Source organism: Cottoperca gobio, chromosome 17 (genome assembly GCF_900634415.1).
Source record: "Cottoperca gobio chromosome 17, fCotGob3.1, whole genome shotgun sequence".
In the NCBI taxonomy this organism is placed as follows: domain Eukaryota; kingdom Metazoa; phylum Chordata; class Actinopteri; order Perciformes; family Bovichtidae; genus Cottoperca; species Cottoperca gobio.
Genome location: NC_041371.1, coordinates 13,148,447 through 13,169,367, shown reverse-complemented (window position 1 = coordinate 13,169,367; position 20,921 = coordinate 13,148,447). Strand labels below are relative to the sequence as shown.

The window sequence follows — 20,921 nt, the reverse complement described above, 5'->3', positions numbered from 1 at the left end:
TTTAAATCTAGTAACTACAGTACACAATCCAGTAACTACTTAACCTTATATATCCTTCATATAGACCTACACTCTTGGCAGAACTAGTTTCAGGCACTATTAACCTTTTAAATTACATGAAATGCAAACGGCCCTCAAGACTCTTATATTACCCTTGAAGATTGTAAAGCTTTATTATCTGATGGTTTTTATTGTTCTTGTTACTGCTTTTCTAATTTTGTATTAATACAAACATTTAAATGATCAAGAACATAATCTGTTTTATAACCTTTTTGCATTAACTGCCCAAAAGGTCATCAATAAACAAGATATAACAATACACTAAAATTCTCCAGGTATTTTTACTCCTCTATCATCACTTTTTTATGACTTATTCAATGGAAATCCTAAAAGCCATCACAAGAGTATGGCAGAACTATGACATCAAACGGGAAATGGTTTCTTTTAGGACATCAATGCACATACGTTTGCTTTTAAGCCAGCATAGCTAATAGATATGTATGTAAAAGTATTACTGCTTTTAATCTTAAGGGCTTTTTCACACTGCATATTCTTAGCCCGGGGCTGTGCTAGCAGTGCAGTGTGAAAAGTAATTTTTAACAAACATGTTTAAGCTTGATAGCACTGCCAAATAGCATGCAATGAACTAGAAAACAAACATGTGACAAGAAGTGGAACAAGTTTCTGATGAGTACATTTTAGATGATCTGCAAGGGAATCAGTTCCACATGCCTTAACATCATCTAGCAGCTCACTATCGTTGCTTCAGGCCTCACTATCGATACCTCAATCAAGTCCACAATATTAAAAGGGAACTCTTGTTATGCATACAGCTTCATTTGAGCAGCACAAAACATCAATATTAGATGATAAAAAGGGATTTATAGTTATTCATAATACTGACACATTTCTAACTATTACATTGCAATTCCCTGGCACTGAATCAACAACTCATTGTTCTCAAATGTATTTGAATAAAGCAAATTTAAACATTTGTTTTTGTTTTTTTCTTTATTGTTTTTTTTAAAGCTCAAAACAGGGCTCATGCCTAACTTCCCAACCTTTGTCTGATTTAGTGTGGAGTTTGGCCACATTTATAAAAAGGGCTTATTTGCCAAGAGATACTTTACATGCACCACATAGTTTCCTTATCTGTTGTACATCAATGTGCATCACTATATATGGTAGCATTAGGAAATTCTATACTATTCAAAAGTAGGTCAGTTTGACATGTTTAGTTAAATCTATCTTTTTTATTAAGACTAGAACAATTATTGCTCCATTTATAATTTTTGGATGAGTATGGGTGTGAGGTGAGAGTATGCTGCCGATGCCAAATGTGTTATAAACCAGATTAATGAACTGACATCTACTTAGATATACAGTGTTTTCCTGTCTGTGAGTGCGTGTGAATTGTGTGTATTTGATGAACAATAAATTCTTTCTACATTGTTTAGTATGAATGGAGAGACATTGTGCCCACAAAAGAATCTGTGAGAAGAATGTTTGTGGTTTTCATTAAACCAAACCATAATGTGGAGTATATAAATCCCCACATAAGACAAAACAAAAAGGCCTTGTGAATGTTTATTACAGCACGAGTTGCTCAATCCTATCTTGAAACAGTGTGGCTGGTTTTATGTGACGTTTTCTTGTTCAACACAATGGTTCATTAAAATATCACCAACATGATGGATTCATCACTTGATGAAATAAAGATGCATCAGCCATATGGAGCAGATCGCATAATGTTGGATAAGACCTCATTAAAATCTGCGGTGTGGTTGGTGGTGCAGTGGTTTCCACCCTTTAGTACTATCACTTCTTTTCTAATCTTCCACATTTCTATGGTGTGAAAAGCAATGTGCCGATACTAATATTTACTGTATTTATTTACCATTGCTGGATACTAAAATATCCCGTAATGGTTGAGTCAACTTCGTCCATCACATCCAGTTTAACAGCTTTTCATCTCAATCCTCTGATTTCTTTCATATAGTCGAAATTTAATTTAAAGAAGAAAGAAAAACTTTATTGATGTTTCTCTCACACAAGTCAAACATTACATTTCATCCTGCAGTTTACAAAAATCCGAAGCGTTCTCGCAGTTAGAAAAAGAGCATCTGAGGGATACGTAGTGTTAAGATATCACATTATACATTATACATATAGATACATACATACAATATATCAAAATGACATAATTCCACACTCGCCATTTTTTATTTTTGTATTAAGGCACATAGGAAGCATTCTGCAATTAACACATTAAAGCCCCCATCTTTCATGCAAGAGCAATTTACCCATTGGCATTTCAACAAAGTCATGTGGTGATTGAATCTAATCCACTTTGATTTATATCTGCATTTGTATCTATCAATCAACGTTTAACGCTCAGCTCTTCAGGGTTTGATTTAAGGCATACCATTTGCATGTGGGAATCAAACGGTCCCACAATTCACCGCAACATTAAAAAAATAAAATAATCAATTGACGAAAACAATGAACAATCTTATCAAAGTAAACAAAGTATGAAGGCCTCTATAGAGCTAATAATGAAAATCAATAAATCAACATAACGTGGTGTTATGTGTAAATACTCAGTGAAATCACAGACGCACACACAAATTCTTTCTCTCTCACTACTTATGTAACTCCCTCTAACTACTTTGCTTTACCACATTCTTGCCCCTCAGCATCCTCTTGTTGACCACCTGAGTGACCTCTCAGTACAGTATGTTACTTATGTTAAGGGATGTTGGCAGGCCTGACGATGTTTTCTCTTAACCTGTACTTCAGTTGAAGTTTTCGTCATTGTGACTCTTAAGTGTTCTTATTCTGTGTATTGTGAAGTTACACATTGTTAGACAGTAACAAACATACACACTCACTGATCTAGCAACTTTTTAACATAAATTGTTAAGCCAAAACTCTCTTCCTCACTCTTGATATTGTTCTTTTGTAGCAGTTTTCATAGTTTTTGTTAGAATATCAGAGTCATAGCAGGTAGCGGCCAACAGGAGAAGCTGACAGGCTCTTTTACCGTGTCATTCATACGTCACATGAAAGCAAAGAACATTTACTGATACAGTAAAAAAAAAAAAAAAACATTGTCTTAAAATTCTAAATTTTACACGATTCTTTCAAAGTGCACACATGGGGCTCTCAGTTACAGAAAAACTCAATATGCAACCCAGAAAGAGATACATTTAAATACAAGTTAAACAAAGAAAACATATTAAAGGTATATTCACAGCAATATCGCTAGTCTATCACACCTTACTGTCGTAAAAGGTGATGGTATTAACCATCATCCAAAATACTTGTCATTCAGAACTTTTAACCCACTCCCTGTGTGAGGTGTAGCACTGCTACACACACCACCTTAGCTAACCAGTAAACACAAACACACACCTGGAGGTATCTTTAATAACCCAGAGTAAGTGCATGTAAGGTGAGAGGTGCCACCATCAGTGTGAAAACTTCTGTGAACAGAAGTTAGCAGTCGTTCAAAGCTTACACTAGAACTCCTTGATAAAACTCCTCGGCTCTGACACATCCAGAACGAGTCGTAAAAGTCACATACATACATACGTAAATACATACGTACATACATAGATACATAGATACATACATGCCCAACATGCAAACCACTTACTCAGAGCAGTCTTTGAGTTTGATCTACAAAAAACCCCACAACCCCACACTAAAGCTACCTTTAATACAGTAAACATCCAATTGTAAAAAAAAGACAAACATAACTTAACTTAAAAAAAATTAAAATTAAATGTCTGTAATGTGTGTAATGAGTGTCATAATAATAATAATAATAATAATAATTCAAATGGAGGGAAAATAAAAGGAGATATCAAAATGTGAAGGGATGACACAGCTGGAGGTTGGAAAAGGGAAATGCACACGGGAAGTGGAACTAGGTGATAAGCGGAGGGATGTGAAAAAAAGGAAACAAAAAAAAGGGCAGAGCTAACAGTGGCTATGTTCCAATATTATGCTACAGTTTCCGCTTTTTATCTCTTCTCTTAACCCTGCTCTGGGTCAACGGGCGAGAGCAACTTGTGCCTATGACCACTGATACTGTGGGAGAGCAGCTGGCTGACTGTTTACTACATTGTTATCAGGTCATTTTAAGTATCAGGGGAAAAGAGTTAAAAAACAGACTCTTTATTAGTAATGTGCTGTACTGTATGTGCGTGTCTGCATGGAGTGCATTGGGCACAAGGTTATATATCTGATCTGGCCACTCATCTGTCAGTCAAAAATATTTTTTTCTTTTGATGGCAGTTCATTCTTGGCTGATTCTTGTACGGGCTGTTTTTGTTCATGAGTACTATCTGGGTTCATTTCAGCCCATCAGCAACCTAGAGCTCATAGTGAGGCAGAGTAATAAAAGCACAGTGTTGGGAAGCTCACTTTCAAACAGGTTAACTGCTTCTTATCTCTATCATAATCAAATCAGTTATTAAAACTCAATAATTTCATAAGGAGATGAAGCCCATTTATTAAATCCATCAAATATACAGTTAGGTAAGCAAATAATTCACTAATTGTCATTTAGAAACTTCAGTGTTCAATTTTCTTTGACAATGTGTACAAATATTACAATTGTCAGTATGTCCTAAAATATTCTAAACTAACTTTTTTAATAACTTAGCTTTTCAGTCCATATACGTTGGCTTTCTTCAATAAAAGTAAGTTAACCTTGATTTTAGAATATTGTTACCTCACATACGTGATCCCAAGATTAAGAATTCATCTCAAATTAGAATTTATACCTTCATAGCATTTTCAATAAAATGTTTTTTTACATTCCTATTTTTTATTATTTTACCTCCATATATGATCCGTTACTTCCCAACCGTGTGCAGTTACTGCTAACGCGTGGCACATCTGCCATGTTTATCTGACTCCACTTTAGCTCAGGTTACAGACAAGTGATTATCAACCACTGGTCATTTCCACAGAGAGGCTATAACTATGGTATACAACAGCAAAGGATTCACAGCACCACAGTAAGTATTGCTCAACGATAAAGTGGACTAAGCTACTTAATGTGCCTGTTATAAAGAAGTGTGTTATTGTGTTGGTGTTGTGCATGGTGTTAACTTGAAGAGTTTCAGTTCTTTAGTGCGTGTGTGTCTGTGTGTCAGGGCCTGTGGTACTTGTCATTGTAGCGGTGGATGGTTACACAGCCATGGTAGGAGATCGGCCGTGGCATGGCCGCCACTCCGGTGATGATGCCTGATGACGGGTCGTAACACAGGATGGTGTCTGTTGCTTCGCCATTTTCCCCTCTGCCACCAAGGATGAAGATCTTGCCGTTGCACACTGACATGCCACAGCTCTCCTGCGGGGCAAGAGGCAGGCAGAAATTAGAGGTTGCAGCTTCAGAGGATCCTTGCTAGTGAATTCAAACGGTCTGTTCCTTAAGTGCTCAGTATCTGCGTTTAATCTGTTACCTGTTTGTTGAAGGTGTGAACCACATGTATCCAGTAGTCCTCTGCGGGATCATAGCAGAATATGGACTTGGTGAGTCCCCCGCACACATAGAGCATGTTGTTGAGGGATACTGCTGTGATACAGCGCTTGGCGATGGGGATGTTGGCCCGCAGTAACCAAGAGTCTGTCTCTGGATCATAGCACTGAACCTGTGACATACAGTTAGTTACATGTAGTTAAATGTGTTTTATTCTGGTAGAAGAAAGGGAAATAGTGGGTGAATAGAAATAGTTAATATATGTAGCTCATTCTGTGGTTTTACTGAATGTTTTGTGCTAACTTAAGCTGGACTCTGTGTGGTTTTAAATACAATCCAAGCATTCTCTCACTCACAGGTCTTTAAAATAGCCTCCTTCCAAACGGTTGTGTGTGACTTGAACAACACACTCCAACAAACAAGGACCTTAAGGATCAATGTGAATGACGGTGTTAGGAGAATTCAGAGATAAGGCCCCTCGATTGATTTTGAGTACGTTAGGCCACGTCGTAATGCTAGGTACAAAGAGTCAGCCATGTTGGGTTAACTCTTATCAGACTTCCTCTCTCTACCTATGTATGAGAGTTGTCCAGCATGCACAGACATAAGCCAACATACCAGCTAATATAAATGAATGAATGAATAAATAAATGCTTCTACTTTCAGGGTAGCTTGTCAAGTCCTGATCTCTCGGCTCAAAATGTTAAGTCATGACTGGTGACTCAGGAAGCTTTATTTCATTAAGGAAAATTCAGAGATAACACAACAGTTGACCAGGCTGACTTTGTTTCTTCAGTTCCCGGAAGAACGGAGCATAAGAATGCCCTATAATGTTTTTAAATGATTGGAGCAAACAAGGAACTTTAGCTTGTAATGTATGAGCCTAGCTGTAGCACAGTCTAACCTAATATATACCTCTCTTGACACCAACAGGTTTAGTTATTGTTCAGATTACGTACTGAAAAGCCTACTTTGCATACTTTAGCACATGCCTTGCATCTCCAAGGTATAATAATGGGAAACTAGTTATTTGAGACAAAAAGCACTTCAGCTGTCATTACTACGTGCTTAAGTGTGTAGTCGGTGGAGCACACTGAAAACAGGTTGTCTGAGATAAAAAGCACCTCAGCTGTCATTACTACATGCTTAAGTGTGTAGTCGGGGCAGCACACATCTGTTTCCCACCTTGTCTGAACAAGTGTCATCATCAGGTCCTCCTCCTATGACAAACAGCTTGCCGGCACAGCTAGCCACAGCCGGAGAGCTGACCGCCTCTTTCATGGGAGCCACTTCTGTCCAGCGGTTAGAGAAGGAGTCATAACACTCCACACTGCTCAGGCGGCACTGCCCATCATAGCCACCTACAGCATAGACCTGAGGACAGACACACAAAGATGGTTGGATTAGTGGAGGAGTTGAGATTACCACCTTGGAACTACTGACACATGCTTTTTACACAGAGCACGATTATTATTATTGAGAGTTAGGGAAGCTATGAGTCTTTTCTTGGGAGGGATACTGTATATACTTTTCCACATACACCACAGAAACACATACACATTCACTATAAGAGAGGTTTATATTTAAGTTTACTGGCTCATACGTATGAACAAAAGTTTCTAAGTCAGCACTTAGAGAACCAGTCTATCGGGTGCAAATGACAGATGACGTACTGCTTTTGTACAAGCACCATTGTCTATGTCTTTGTTGCTCTTATATCTGTAAACACTGCAGGCAAAGGTGCATTTGCTAACCTTGAACCGGTCTCAACTCAATCTGTTAATTCCCATTATTATTTACATTTCAAAATAATAGTCAGTCAATCTGTCAATAGATTCAAGTTTCCAGGTTGGCTGATGCTGTCCCATGCCATTTTCTGGATAATTAAATCTGAACCACTAACAATAACACAAACATAAACCTTACTGGAAGCTAAACCATTACAAACTGGAGAATAGTGTTGACATAAGATATGTCCTCTAACAAGTGCCTTGTGGTTAAACATACTCCCCTCATGGAGGGCAATGAATGAGAAAAATACATTGTGAACATGAGGCATGAAGAATGGAGAAAATAAACTGGTGGACAGTAGAGATTAACGTTAAACTTCTACTTCCTCAATAACTTGAAGGACATCAACAGACTGGTTTTGTGCAACAGAAAAACTTTGGGCTGTTCCTGTGCCCACACAATCTAAAGCATAAACAAGTACAGAGGAGGGAAAGAGAGAGGTGGAGAGAAAAGAGAGAAACAAAGACACAAAGAAAAAGAGGGAACAAAAAGACGGCAGTTGATGGGGCACATTGATATTTGTATACAATACCTGAGCTAATTGATTGCACTACCACATTTTTTAACTGACAAGTTGTAGTTACAGAGAAAACAAAACTTGTCTCGGTGTTTCGACATCCATGTGTTTTCAATGACAACAACAGGCCAATGTAGCCAACATTTGGGAGAGGGCAGTTTCCACACTGTAATTCGCAGACTAACACAATGGGCACGTAGACCAACTGACATTTTAATACTATGTTGATACAGCTGATAACAAATGTTAAATGCAGATTGTTGCAGGGGATTCAAAAGGAACACGAGAGATAAAAGGAGTGTGTGGCACTGAAGATAAAGTTAATCAAATGCAAAGTGAACATGTTGAGGTGTTAGGTCACCCATTGTTTTCACTTCCATGTCATTTTAATCCACAATGGCTATATTGGCCCAGTTTTAGAGGTTTGTTCCTCCTTCATAATGCATAATGAGAAATTATGTTATTTTTCCATTATTTTGGTGAACTGACTCTTTAACACACCATTGAGGATATCCAGACTCTAGCTTGTTTGAAGAGAGGGAGATGATCACTCTTTTCTTTTCGCCCTCACCTCTATAGTCCCTCGATGAAACACCCTGCAAGGTTTTGATACTGCGTGAAAGTGTAAGCGCATCAATATAGGTGCATTCCACATTAGCTCGATAATGGTAGCACATACTCTATACCAACTCAAGGTAAGTAGCTATCACATACGCACTAAGCCAAACATGATTCATGACTCTGAAGACACACTTGCTAACCACAGAACAAGCACATTAGCAACTTATTATATGACCATGTTCAAACCCTGTATAAATGATTAACTGTCCTAAACATGAGAGGTGAGAAGTAGTGACCACGAGAGAAACACTTAGGACTTTAGGGGGGAAACAGTATAAGAGAATAGAGAGAAAGATAGAGAGAGGTGGCCTGACTGAGAGACAAAGAGATAGAGAGACAGAAAGAGAGAGAAAACATTATGATAGATGAGAAGAGCTGTTACTAAGTGCAGCCATAACAGGGAGAGGCAAACAAGTGGTGACCTATTTTCGCTTCTACTATTCGGAAACAAGACCAGCCAACTAGAAGAGAGAAGTGTGTGTGTTCTTGTACTTATATCACTGTAGGAACCAGCTTTAGAAGTTTAGATTTAAGGTTGTGGCTTATGTATGCAAATAAAACAATATTTGATTTGTCAGTTGAGTATGCAAATTGTTGGAATATTGAGTTAGTGGAAGTCAGCGCTGAGGTCTATGCACGAAAGCTTGAACATGCATACATGGTTATTATACAGACACTCCGCCTTGTTTCTCCATTACTGCAACTGGAGCATAATGGATGCTGCACATCAAAAGGGGAAATTACAGACAGAATGAGGAAATGAATGAGTGAGTGAATGAGGGGGAAGTGAATTCTGAGGGAAAAAAAAAAACACAGATACAGATCCTAAAGAGATACTGAATGGTTATGCGATACGAGGGCAGATATTTCCTGGAAACATACAAACAAAATACCAAAGACAACTGAGTTCTGAGGAAAAATTATAAAAAAAACAAAGAAGCACCAGTGATAAGAAGATAGCACCAAATGAGGTCATTTACAACAAAAGAAACCTCTGTAAAAAAGACAAAGACAGAATAAGGAACATTTGAGAAGGGGAGGACAAAGGAGAAGACAATGTGTGGGACAGAGACAGGAAGTGGCCACAGACAAGAGATTTAAGGTCTCGCAGGAATGTGTTTTTCAAGAAAGGATCAAAACGATGTAGCACTATATACAGTATGTATCACTGCCTCTTTTATATTGAGTGTGATGCCAGGCCAGTTAAACTATATAAGTGTAGAAACACAATGGTACTGAGAAAAAACTTCTATGTTGTCTTATTTTAGCATCAAATCATTTTTGCCTAAGAGCGTTAAGTAAGCTGCAGCTGAAAGCTTAAACTTGGTTTCATTTATTGTTCTATGACTTTTCGAGTCAAGTTCAATTACATTTGAGTCCATCTTGTTTTCACCATAACTTGATACATGATTCAATTGTGAGTTAATTACCGACTTTCATAGCCAGAGTGGGACCCTCCAGATGATTACTTCACTGTTGTGAAGGACCTGTGTGTAGTTTGAATGCACGCAGATGTGTTTGTTGTTTCTGTGGCAAGGCAACTAAGCCTTCTGGGTGTTGTTTGGAAGTCATAGAAAATCCAATACGGATTGGCTACAAGCAGAGCTCCAAATTTGGTTTCATGGAGTTGCTACAGATAACAGGAACCCTCCTGAGTCAGGCCCTTTCTGACAAATAAATAATGCGCTGTTTTAGCCCAAAGCTTTCCAAGAATACTTAAACTTCTGTCCATGCTCTTTATGTGTGTATACAAGTGTGTGTACACATGATGATGGCTAAAGCACACACATGATTGTGAGTTAGCGTGAGTCATCTCTGTTTATGCTCTGCCTTCTTCAACCAAAACAATGGAAATGCTTTGCCTGTGTACACCAAGACACTCAATGACTGTTCTTCTTTACGCAACACTAGATAATTACGGTTCAAGACCTTGTGTGAGGTACACATGCCATTGTTGTACATGTGATCAACATTTCATCAAAAATGCTACAAAAGTAAATGCTTTGCAACAGACTTGACTATCTGGTTTTAGAACAGTTCCGGATACGTGTGGATAAAAAACGTTTGTTCCGACCTCTCCCTTGGTCTCCCAGTGTTTGTGCTGGCAGTGAGGGAGAGTCGTCAGGCTAATGTGGTGACACCTGTGATGGTCTCCACAGAGGCTATAGTTATAGTTGAGGGAAAGGAGGTACATCCTATGAGCCGGTTTGTGACACTTTTTACAGGTTAGAAATATAGTCATTTAATCTAATGATAATTTCCTTTCCTGGAAATAGAATGCAGCTTGCTGTAGGAACACAGACAGCTTATAGTAAGTGTACTAAATGATGCCCACGTATGCAAACCAGTGTGTGTTTGCAGGTTTTACAGGGTTTCTCACAGCTATATATGGCCCCTCCAGGCTTATGTGATTGCGCAGAGATACATATAACATGATATGAGTCAGCTAAGATGGTCCTTAGAAGTGTAAGTGTGTGTCCATTAAACTCCTTCTGCCCTCAAACAAGAATGTCCACCTGGCCTTAGAGACGAGAGACTGTAAATAGTAACAGCAGAAGAGTAGAAGCAGTGCTCGAGGATTAATGATGAGCTGGTGCCAGATTCCAGTTTTTTACTCTGATACATGATATAGTATATACAGTCTATGAATAACTAATAGTGATAGTTGGAGTATTTTCCAAGTGTGGTGTACTTTATGGGCGAATCACCTTCACCTTTCCAGTAGCTAAGGAACTCGTTTATTAGCCAGTTTTAAAGAAAAGCAAATGTCCTTCTGTGTTGAATCTGCTCGTAAGTATCCAGTCTGTGCGAGACGAGCTGGCACCAGTAGTTTACAAACCCTGGGGCAACAAAAGGATGTGTCACACATAACAATACTATAATATCGCTCCCTGTCACAGGGTGCCCTCATAGACCAACATGGAGGATTATTGATAAGCAGGCAATAGTCAAATGTGGCTACAAATCCTTTGTTTCTGACACTGATGAGTCTCTTAGGTCTAAATTGAGACAATACACTTCACGTCAATCATCCCTAAGTATGCACAGCTCTGTGTTTTAAAATTCTAGTAAAGAGAGCAGGTGTGACTGTGTAATGAGACATAAGATTGTGAAAGTTATAAATCTAAAGAAGTAAAAAGGCTCCATGGACCCTTTCCAGCAAGTGATTCCACGTAATTTCTTTACTACGTCCACTCCCTTGTGATTTGCCTCAGGTATTGTTAACAGGTAATACAAACATTGTCTTTATATTCCTGTGAAGCACCCATGTCTCAAGTTTCTGTAAGCACATATAACATTTTCTTTGGGAACCAAACAGTTTTTTTATTGAACTTATGGACTGAACTGAGCTGAATGTATACTTCTGTGTTGGAGGGTTACACCACAGCAACAGAGCCACGCATGTAATCTCGCTCCGTAGCTGCAATGTAGCAAAACCAATTTTACTGCAAACCTTCTGCTCGCAGACATTATCTATGGTTGCTCTATATCATATAGGAAATGAAAGACATGATTACGAGAGGGCCCAATAAAATAAGACACAGCTATCTAGAGTTGTGAGGGTGCCAGCTACAGTGAAATCTGACACAGAACTATAAATCAACTACAGAGGCATATACGGTGGGGTGACCATGCACCCTGATGCAGATGCATAGATCTGGCTTGAGGCTACCTCCTTACCTTGCCCAGTAGGACACACATCTTGTGTCTCCAGCGGCCTTTGTTAAGAGAAGCCACTCTGATCCACAGGTTGAGCTGGGAGTTATACATCCACACGTCCCTGCTGTTGATACGACCACCTAAAAAGCACCAAGGGACAAAGATGCAGGACAACAGTTAATATTCAAGACCACATTGGGTACAGTAAATTTAGCACAAGACAACTCTGATTGTTATTGTTGTCATGGGTCATTCAGTTGATCTGATATAAATGAGAAGATAAACCAGAGCTGTTTTGTGTTTGTCGAAGCAATGCTTTATCTCCTAACTGGGGCAGAATTGTAACTTCTGACTTTGACCTGAGCCTCTAAAGTTTACCTAGCATAACACACACACACACACACACACACACACACACACACACACACACACACACACACACACACACACACACACACACACACTGCGGTTTCTGGGCAAACATGCACTGCAGGAAGTTGTAGAGAACAACAACAAGCACACAACCAGGTTACAATGTGACCCAGACACATTTTTAACAAGCCCTGACATGTGCCCCCCCCCCTCCCCCTCTTTCAATTTCTTAATAGCCCCAATACACACACATGCAAATTTGCACACACACACACACACACACACACACACACACACACACACACACACACACACACACACACACACATCTGTTGATTCTCCACAGACTGAGGAAAAAAACAAACTGCTCTTTTGAAAATACAATGGGTAACAATAGCTGACTTTTTAGCTTGGAGGACGGACAAAGACACGATGAAATGTAGGTTAACCAATCAAGACCTAAGAAAACTATCAAAATCAGGTTAAAAAGGGAAAATGTAACATTATCTAAATGAATCTAGATGAATGTTTGTGGCCACTGCACGGTTATTAGATCCGGTAGGAGTCATCTGCTGGCTTTTGTCCAACAGTAAGTTCAGAAGAAATATATCTTGGCACATGGGTGTAGCATGGAAACCAACAAGACTCAAGCACATAAACAGAAAAGTCAGTGACAATCTGTGTTATTTCACACTGGAACTTAAATTGATCACATGGTGGTGATAACAGTCAATAAAATACAGATTATGAAAATTAATAAAACATTCCTGCCTTCCAAACTTGGTGCCCTTTAGAGGAGAGCAGTTTCCTATTGAACAAAAAGGATTTATACACGATAATCTTCTAAAACCATTTCTCAATACATTACATTTTGTTGTTGTAGTGTCTGCAATTTGCCATTGGGTGTTTCCTTTGTACCGAATACCGTGGTTATATGGAGCAATGATAAAGGCATAAAGAAATCCTGCCAGTGTAAACAAAAAGGTGTCTAGACCTTTAAGATAGCTGACTGACAGACTAGACAGGTGGCTTTAGCTATTATCCGTTTTAAATTGTACTTTAGCAAATAGACGAAAGGAGACAAGGGAAGGTAGTTAGACGCAGGTATCAGCTGGATAGGGGAAGCGCCAGACAGACAGTCTGCTGGCCCTGAGGCTTCTGTTTCTAAAGATTTGCAGAAAGGAAACACGTTGATGGATAATGAACCACTTCAAAAAAGAGCCTTGCACACCTAGAAAGATAGTTAGAAGAAGTGACACCTCACAAGGCAACAAAAGGGTCAGAATCTACTTGCCCAAAGTCAATTATGACATGCCCATATACGAATTGTTTAATGTATTAGTGGTTATCTAATAACAACAAAGACTTACGTTAATTGTCATGTTAATCTTTATTTAAGTAAATTAATCAGGAGTTTCATCCAAGCATGATTTATCGTATGAGATCAGATCATGAGATCAGTTGAGATCTGACTGTAATCTGAAGTACTCCTGAACTCACAGCATTTCTTTGTTAAGTAAGCGTGCTCACTCTGGATCTTACAAAGAGGCTGATTACAATGCTATGAATGTGAGAAAAATCAGTGGTGGCCACAGTCCCTGTCCCTTTCCTAAGAGGCTTCGTATACTGTATTCCGCCACATCCTATTTAAGAGCACAGCTAACTGCAGCTGTTCTAGAGACTGGAGGCCCTCCAAGGTATTTACACCAGTTCCAAGTATGAGGAGAGGGGCAGCCAGACAGATAGAATGGCGGTATGTGTGGGAATGTAGTCGAGAGAGTGCTGGATAAAAATAAAGTTGAGAAAAGGGGATTAAATGCATCAGGGGAGATGAGTCAACAAGGAAAGAAAGTGGGACGATAAAGATCATAACATGCTATAAAGCAGTTGTGTGGACAGTATGTACGTGTGTGAGACAGAGAGACGAGGGGGAGGGGTGTGTTGACTTTTCCAGGCAGCGCTTGAGGGTAGATTGATAGAGAACACGTGAGGTCTCGGCACACTAGAGCATAAAAAAGCAAAACAATGCACACTCTTTGCTGAAGGGAAGAACTTTTTTTCCTCTACATCTCCTTTGCATTTGTTTCTCTTTTCTATATCTTTCAACTGCTGTGCTTGTCCAGTGATGTTTTGCAGCTCATATAAAACATGTTTGAGCATGAGCAGTTCCAGCAGGAACATTTTGAGCTTCTGTCAATCCATATACTTGGAAACAATTGCACAAAAGATAAAAAGAGGGAAAAACTCAACCTCCATTCCCACAATGTGTCTTGTACACAGCACATGTTTATATCAATGTTTGGCTCTAGAAACTACCTAAACCCTAACGTCATCAGTTAAGACGAGAGATGTAATGCTAATGTCTTGTTTAATCCAGATCTTTTTTTCCACCAAAGAAGGCTTACGCCACACTTGGCCCCTGCTAAGTTCCACAAATGCAGCAGCCTTGCCAGGAAGCAATGAGAGTTATAATATCTCAGATTCAGGTTATTCCAGCGACACACATCACAACCTATTGGTGGAGTCTAAAATCAAAAAGGGATATTAGATTGTTGCATACAGATCCTAGAAAGTTGCTGAACCGTTATAAAAAGGCTGTGACCCTGATGATTGGCCAATAGGAAGAGAGAAATACTGAGCTGGCCAATAAATGCCTCTCTCAGCACTGAGCCTGGAGTGTGCATCCAGATGTTACTCCCATATTTTTCTTCAACTTTAACAGGCTGTTGCTGTAAAAATAACACTGGGCAAACATCCACAATGGCCCTTTCCTGCTACTACTCTGGGGGATTAAATGGCAAGTCAGGCCAAGAAAGACACTGACCATGTCAATGCACAAGAGTGTACTTGTGAATATTTATTTTTGTGTGTGTCACAAACTTACTATTATTAAAAGAAACTGGACTTTGTACCAACCAAGATCATAACCATATAAAAAGTTGGTGCGACAGTATTTGTACCAAGGTTTGAAACCGACTTGAGATTTAAAGTTACTTGCCATTCTGAAGTTTGCAAAACTACGAGTCATCAATTTATTTCTAAATAGTAAAAATAACAGACAACATGCTAGGAAAACATTTGGAATGATGTATCAATGTTGGAAATTTAATTCAGCATTGATAACTCCACAGTTAGTGGATAGCTGTACATTGCAGTTTCCCAAGCCTTAATAGGACTGTGCCATTGAATGGTTTCTAACAAATATAGCGTGGTCTTACCCGACACCAGAATGTCATTGCGGAGGGCACAGACAGCATACTCCGACTTGGTGAACTCAGGTAGTTTGGCCAGTGATTTCCACTCTCCTGTGACTGGTTCATAGCATTCGGTGTAGGGCAGGTTGAAGCCCCCCACTCTCTCACAACCACCCACCACCACGATCACCTCAGAATAGCCCGTCGACCTGTAAACAGACAAGGTAAGACAGAGGGAAAGATATGGAACATTTAGAGACGGCGGGGGAAATAACAACACAGCTGAAGCTATTATAAAAACACAAACACAAGAAGAACATATTTGAACTAAAAGGCTCCTTTGACGAATGTAGAGATTACAGACACGGTATCTAATTAAAACACTGTATATCTGTCGGCCTGTACCAAGGTTATGAAGATATATAGACATATACATGTCAACACTAGGAGGGGTTTCTCATTACAGAAAGCAGAAATGTGTGCCAGGGCAGGAACAGAATAGTGGTTTCCAAAAGAATGGCTTCACTTATCTTAAAGGCAAAGTTCAATTAACAATGAAGATATCAATCAATACAACAAAAACACACTTGGGGCCAGACTTAAGCTACATTTCCAAGATTTCCTATTTGGCTGTTCAACACATGCCATGGATATGACCGCATTTCCTTGTGCGAGCTAATTAACAACAGCTTCTTCTTTTCTTCGGATACGGATACTGGATGAAAACTAGTATTTATCTGTATAAAAAGATCCAGTTCTTTCTGGATACCATTGTAAGTAAGTAAGAACAAATGTGGCACAAACATGTGTTTTTTTTGTACTTCCCCCCCCCACATGTGATGAAGGTCAGATTAGGGAGTCTAGCACAGGAGCATTTCAGGTGTGTGTGTGTGTGTGTGTGTGTGTGTGTGTGTGTGTGTGTGTGTGTGTGTGTGTGTGTGTGTGTGTGTGTGTGTGTGTGTGTGTGTGTGTGTGTGACACAGAAAGGGGAGAACCAAGCATCTGTTTTGAGCAGGAACAGATTTGCGGGGATTGGCTCTCTGATCTGAACAGATCTGCCTGGATACTGACACAATACACCTGAAATACACATCCCGCTGCCTTAATAACTGACAGATGGCACTGTTGTCAGTTGTCAAACACACAGAGGCAGCTGTACTATTGTTTGTTGTACAGCAGGCTGCCATATGGTCGGTTTTGTATCTCATTCACACGGTTTCAGTCATTGCCAACTTTAGTTCTTTATCAAACACTACATTGTAACATCCAACTGGACACAATTCAAATGGAAAAACACCAGCAATAAAAGAACATTTGGTAAACAGGTAAAAAGTGAACAGGTGCGGCCGTTGGAATATATTAACAAGGTGAGTTACGCTGCTGGTATGATAACAAGACTCAACATTTCCCGATTACCATAACTTGCATCACATCCAGCCAAACAGTCTGTGTAGGAACATGCCCTGCGTCCATCATTATCATTTCCATCTCAAAACACGACTCAGTCAATTAACCACTTGTCTGACCAGTACAATAACACACTGTGTGTGTGTGTCTCTCTCTCTCTCTCTCTCTCTCTCTCTCTCTCTCTCTCTCTCTCTCTCTCTCTCTCTCTCTCTCTCTCTCTCTCTCTCTCTCTCACTCTCTCACTCTCACTCTCTCTCTCTCTCTCTCTCTCTCACGCTCACTCACACGCTCACTCACTCTCTCTCACACGCAACAACACTGCAGGGAGCACCAAGTTCATGCGCAAGTTGTAACTTCTAGCTATACGTGGGAATAATGTGGGAATAATAATTATAATTTTTCAATATAAGACAACTGGTAGTACAAGTCATACTACTTTAACTGGTACATGTAGGTTAGATTACCTGTTGCCTTCCTCATAACTAGTTTGTCAACATTTTAATTACCTGCGTGGACGAGTTCTGGGTGACATCATTTCATTTCCGAGCACGTGGTAGCGTCTGGCCTCGTGCAGAAGCTGGTAACACTCTGGAGCGTTCTGGATGAGCTGGTCTCCCTCCACTGTCTGGACAAAGTAGTTGGGGTGCAGAAGGGGCAGGCGCACATGGTGCAGCAGGGCCTTAAGCATGGGCTTTCTGTGCTCCACACCGTGGTACACCCATCTCATCACCGCCTCAAACACCACCTCCTCTTTACCAATGGACAGCTCATCATTGCCAGTGTACTCTTCCAGCTCTTCTTTGCGTAGGTCGAGGAACTCCTCATGCTGAGCCACATCTGAGAAGTTGGCCATGGCATAACTGCGGCAGCGGCTGGCTAGCTGCTTTAGGGCATGGGCATCTGCGAAGCGCTGGATGCCCAGGCAGTTGCAAGGGTCCAGCTGGTCTTCCAGGAACTTGGCACAGGCGTCACGCAGTGTGTAGATCTGGAAGAGGCTGGAGGTCTCAAAGAGGAACTGGACATTCTCTGTGGTGATCTTGGCGCGGCCAGTGTAAACATAGGTGAGGAAAGAGTCCATCGCTTCAGCGAGGATGCCGTTGATCTCAACCAGCATTTCACGGCTCTCACGGTGATCGTTGCAGAACATGGCTCTGAAGTAGGAGGAGCAGGCAGAGAGCACAGCGCGATGACAGGGGAACTCCCGGCCCTGCACGCTGATAACCACATCAGTGAACAGGCGGCAGTCGCGAAACTCATTGAATACCTGCAGGATGCCCTCTGAGTGGGATGAACCAGAAGAGAAGTCAAAGACATCGTGGTTGGCTAAAGTTTTGGAGTCAACCTCAAACACCTTAGAAGGATGACAACAACAACAACAACAACATGTAAAAAGATTTGTACAATTTGTGACACAAATCAGTTGAGACTAAAGCGGCAAGATAGAAAGCGTTTGGCAGCACCTTGCGTTTGACAGCTGGTGAGTCTCTGATCCCAGAGTCCTCCCTGGTCATCCTTCTGCCCAGAATCAACACCATGGCTGCCACCTTCAACGTATACTCTAAACTTAAAGATGGCCTGAGAATGGAGAGCATGCAGTGCAGTATTATTACACAAAAATCTATTTCCAATAAATATCACAATATACTATTATCATGGCATTCTATCAAATGTGATAGCAGGGGATAGCCAGTTCATGAATTAATACATTCCAAAACATGAACCTAATTGGATCACTGTAGTACAAATTGAGAACATTCAACATGGGTAAACAAAGCACTTAAAGAGCAAATGGGAGCAAAGCACAAGCCCCACAAAACAATGTTCTCCAGCCCATGAGGCAGTGCCAATATGTTTTGCATCACGGTTTAAGAAAAGTAGTTTCAAAGAATGAAGTCATGAATCTGTGTGACAGAGTTCCTTTAGCTCATCACTGCTGCGAAACAGTTGTGCCCTGCAGCACAATTAACTCGCATGAGATGGAAGATAACAAAAGAGAGACAGGTGGGAGAGAGGTTGAGCAACGGTAGAACGCCAACTTACATTTCAATCAGGTTTGTTTTGTTGAGAGTGGGGGAAGGGATGTTATCAGAACCTACATAATCATTGTTTGAGTCAGTGCTACCATGAGTCATATTCTTTGTAGTTAAACCTGTAGTCTCTAGATATTTGTTTAATTATAGCAAACAATCAATTTGTCCTATGAAACTTTGTTTACATCCACAAAGACTGTGTGTACATGTAGGACATCCAGTTATTAAGTTCTTGAAGATATTTCATCAAAACATTCAACTCTCTGATCTATGGACACATTGCCTGTATTGAAGTTGGCAGCAGGTCTGGCCTTTCCTCCTGTGAGGTCATTTATCTCAGGTTATTTTTAACTGCGGCTCAGCCTCAGCAGACTCAACCTATTCAAGTGCATTATTTGCCTACTGCAGCACCTCCTTGAAGTCATGTAAAGCAGAGTACAGGTTTAGCCAGAGGTGTCTGACGCAGAAAGATAGAATAGAATAGAATAGAATGATTTTTGTTGTCATTGTACTCAGGTACAATAACATTTAACCAGACTTGTCTCGGTGAAGTTAAAATAAAACAAATAAATAAAAGCAGTAATAAAAAAAATACTTTGTGACTAATACCCATTGAGAAGTAAAATAAAATAATGTAAAATAAAACGAGATTTTAACGTAGATTTTAATGTGATATGTTTTAATTATCTTACAATTTGCTGTAAAATTAAAATTGATAATGCAAATACATAATACATATTTTTTTGTTGCTATTTAAAAAATATTAAAGCTTTGTAATATGTCGTTATATCCCACTATTTATGTATACATTACAGACAATCAAGTAAAATGTAGGCTATTTATGTATGGGCTATGCGTTATGTAATGCCAAGTAACTAAAACCCTGTGTAACGGTTAATTAAACAAAGGAGACTTGCCTCCTGCCGACCGTAAGCCTAAAAAATAAAATAAAACAACACGAGCTTAGCCGTAAAGCAAGAAATACTTCTAGATTCAGAACGTATTAAGTTATTAACAACATGCGTATTTATGGAGAAACGTTGTTACCTTGAGCAGAGGTTTCCAGATGAGGCTTCCTCTTCAGTGGACAAAACAAAACAAAGTATGGATAAAAAAAATCTGTATCCTAAAAAGGTTTATTAATATCTTTTACAATATCTGCCCTCGATTAGTTATGGCAAACAAAGTAGGCTGTTACATAGCCGGGACATTGTGACTTGCAGGTGGTGACAAAAACAAAGAGCTCTAGCTAACAGTAAACACAGAACCCATATATACTTGTCAAGCGGAAAAAAATACAGCCCACTGCACCCACTCAGCTGGTGCGGCTGGTGCATCATGGGTAATGAGTTCAATCGGTAGTTGTTGCTTACCTGTTTTGCTCAATGAGAAACCACACTTCCCGAGCGCCTCTCGTTCTCCACGTGGCTGTCCTTTGTTTGCAAACAAACTCAACTTTTGTGGAGAAAAAGTTCACAACAAGAAGTGACAGCCGTTGAGCAATACACGCACAACAACACCAGCTTCATGGCGTTACTTAGCGTGGACGTGTAAAGGGCAGTTAGTGCGACAATATTAACCGTACATTGTATAGGTACACGTAATTAATACACTTTAATATAAAATACCAGCCTTACCAAAGTGTTTACATAATCGTTACATCGACTTACAATGGCAAACAAAAACATACAAGGTATGTGTGCCTTACAACAACAAAACCATTACAGCTGTAATGTAATGATGTACACATGAAAACAGGATGAAGCACGGCATGCTACGTTGTTTTCAGGTGAGGAGGAAGGAGGAGCTCAGTTTGGAACAAAGGATGTCACAAC

The 20,921-nt window shown here is 39.8% G+C and overlaps 1 protein-coding gene across 2 annotated transcripts; it reads right to left on the bottom strand.

Annotated features, from left to right (window-relative positions):
- Positions 1–2,010: 2,010 nt before the first annotated feature.
- Positions 2,011–20,481, bottom strand: klhl24a (kelch-like family member 24a). Of its 2 annotated transcripts, none has more exons than XM_029453898.1 (8): positions 20,460–20,481; positions 18,517–18,631; positions 17,563–18,407; positions 15,674–15,858; positions 12,105–12,223; positions 6,680–6,868; positions 5,478–5,666; positions 2,011–5,365 (listed from the first exon to the last, which is right to left on the bottom strand). In XM_029453898.1, the coding sequence occupies exons 2-8, from the start codon at positions 18,589–18,591 to the stop codon at positions 5,165–5,167; spliced, it is 1,803 nt and encodes a 600-aa protein (XP_029309758.1). In that variant the 5' UTR covers positions 18,592–18,631; positions 20,460–20,481; the 3' UTR covers positions 2,011–5,164. The 2 variants fall into 2 exon arrangements, with proteins under 2 accessions (XP_029309758.1, XP_029309757.1); XM_029453897.1 differs by lacking the exon at positions 20,460–20,481 and adding an exon at positions 20,134–20,303.
- Between the last annotated feature and the right edge of the window lie 440 nt (positions 20,482–20,921).

What these genes read in the sequence shown, in the direction of transcription:
- klhl24a (XM_029453898.1), bottom strand. Translation starts at nt 18,591, where the DNA reads ATGGTGTTGATTCTGGGCAGAAGGATGACCAGGGAGGACTCTGGGATC. An exon ending in CACCAGCTGTCAAACGCAAG is followed by an intron (nt 18,408 to 18,516) that starts GTGCTGCCAAAC and finishes CATCCTTCTAAG; the next exon opens with GTGTTTGAGGTTGACTCCAA. An exon ending in TTCACACCTTCAACAAACAG is followed by an intron (nt 5,366 to 5,477) that starts GTAACAGATTAA and finishes CTTGCCCCGCAG; the next exon opens with GAGAGCTGTGGCATGTCAGT.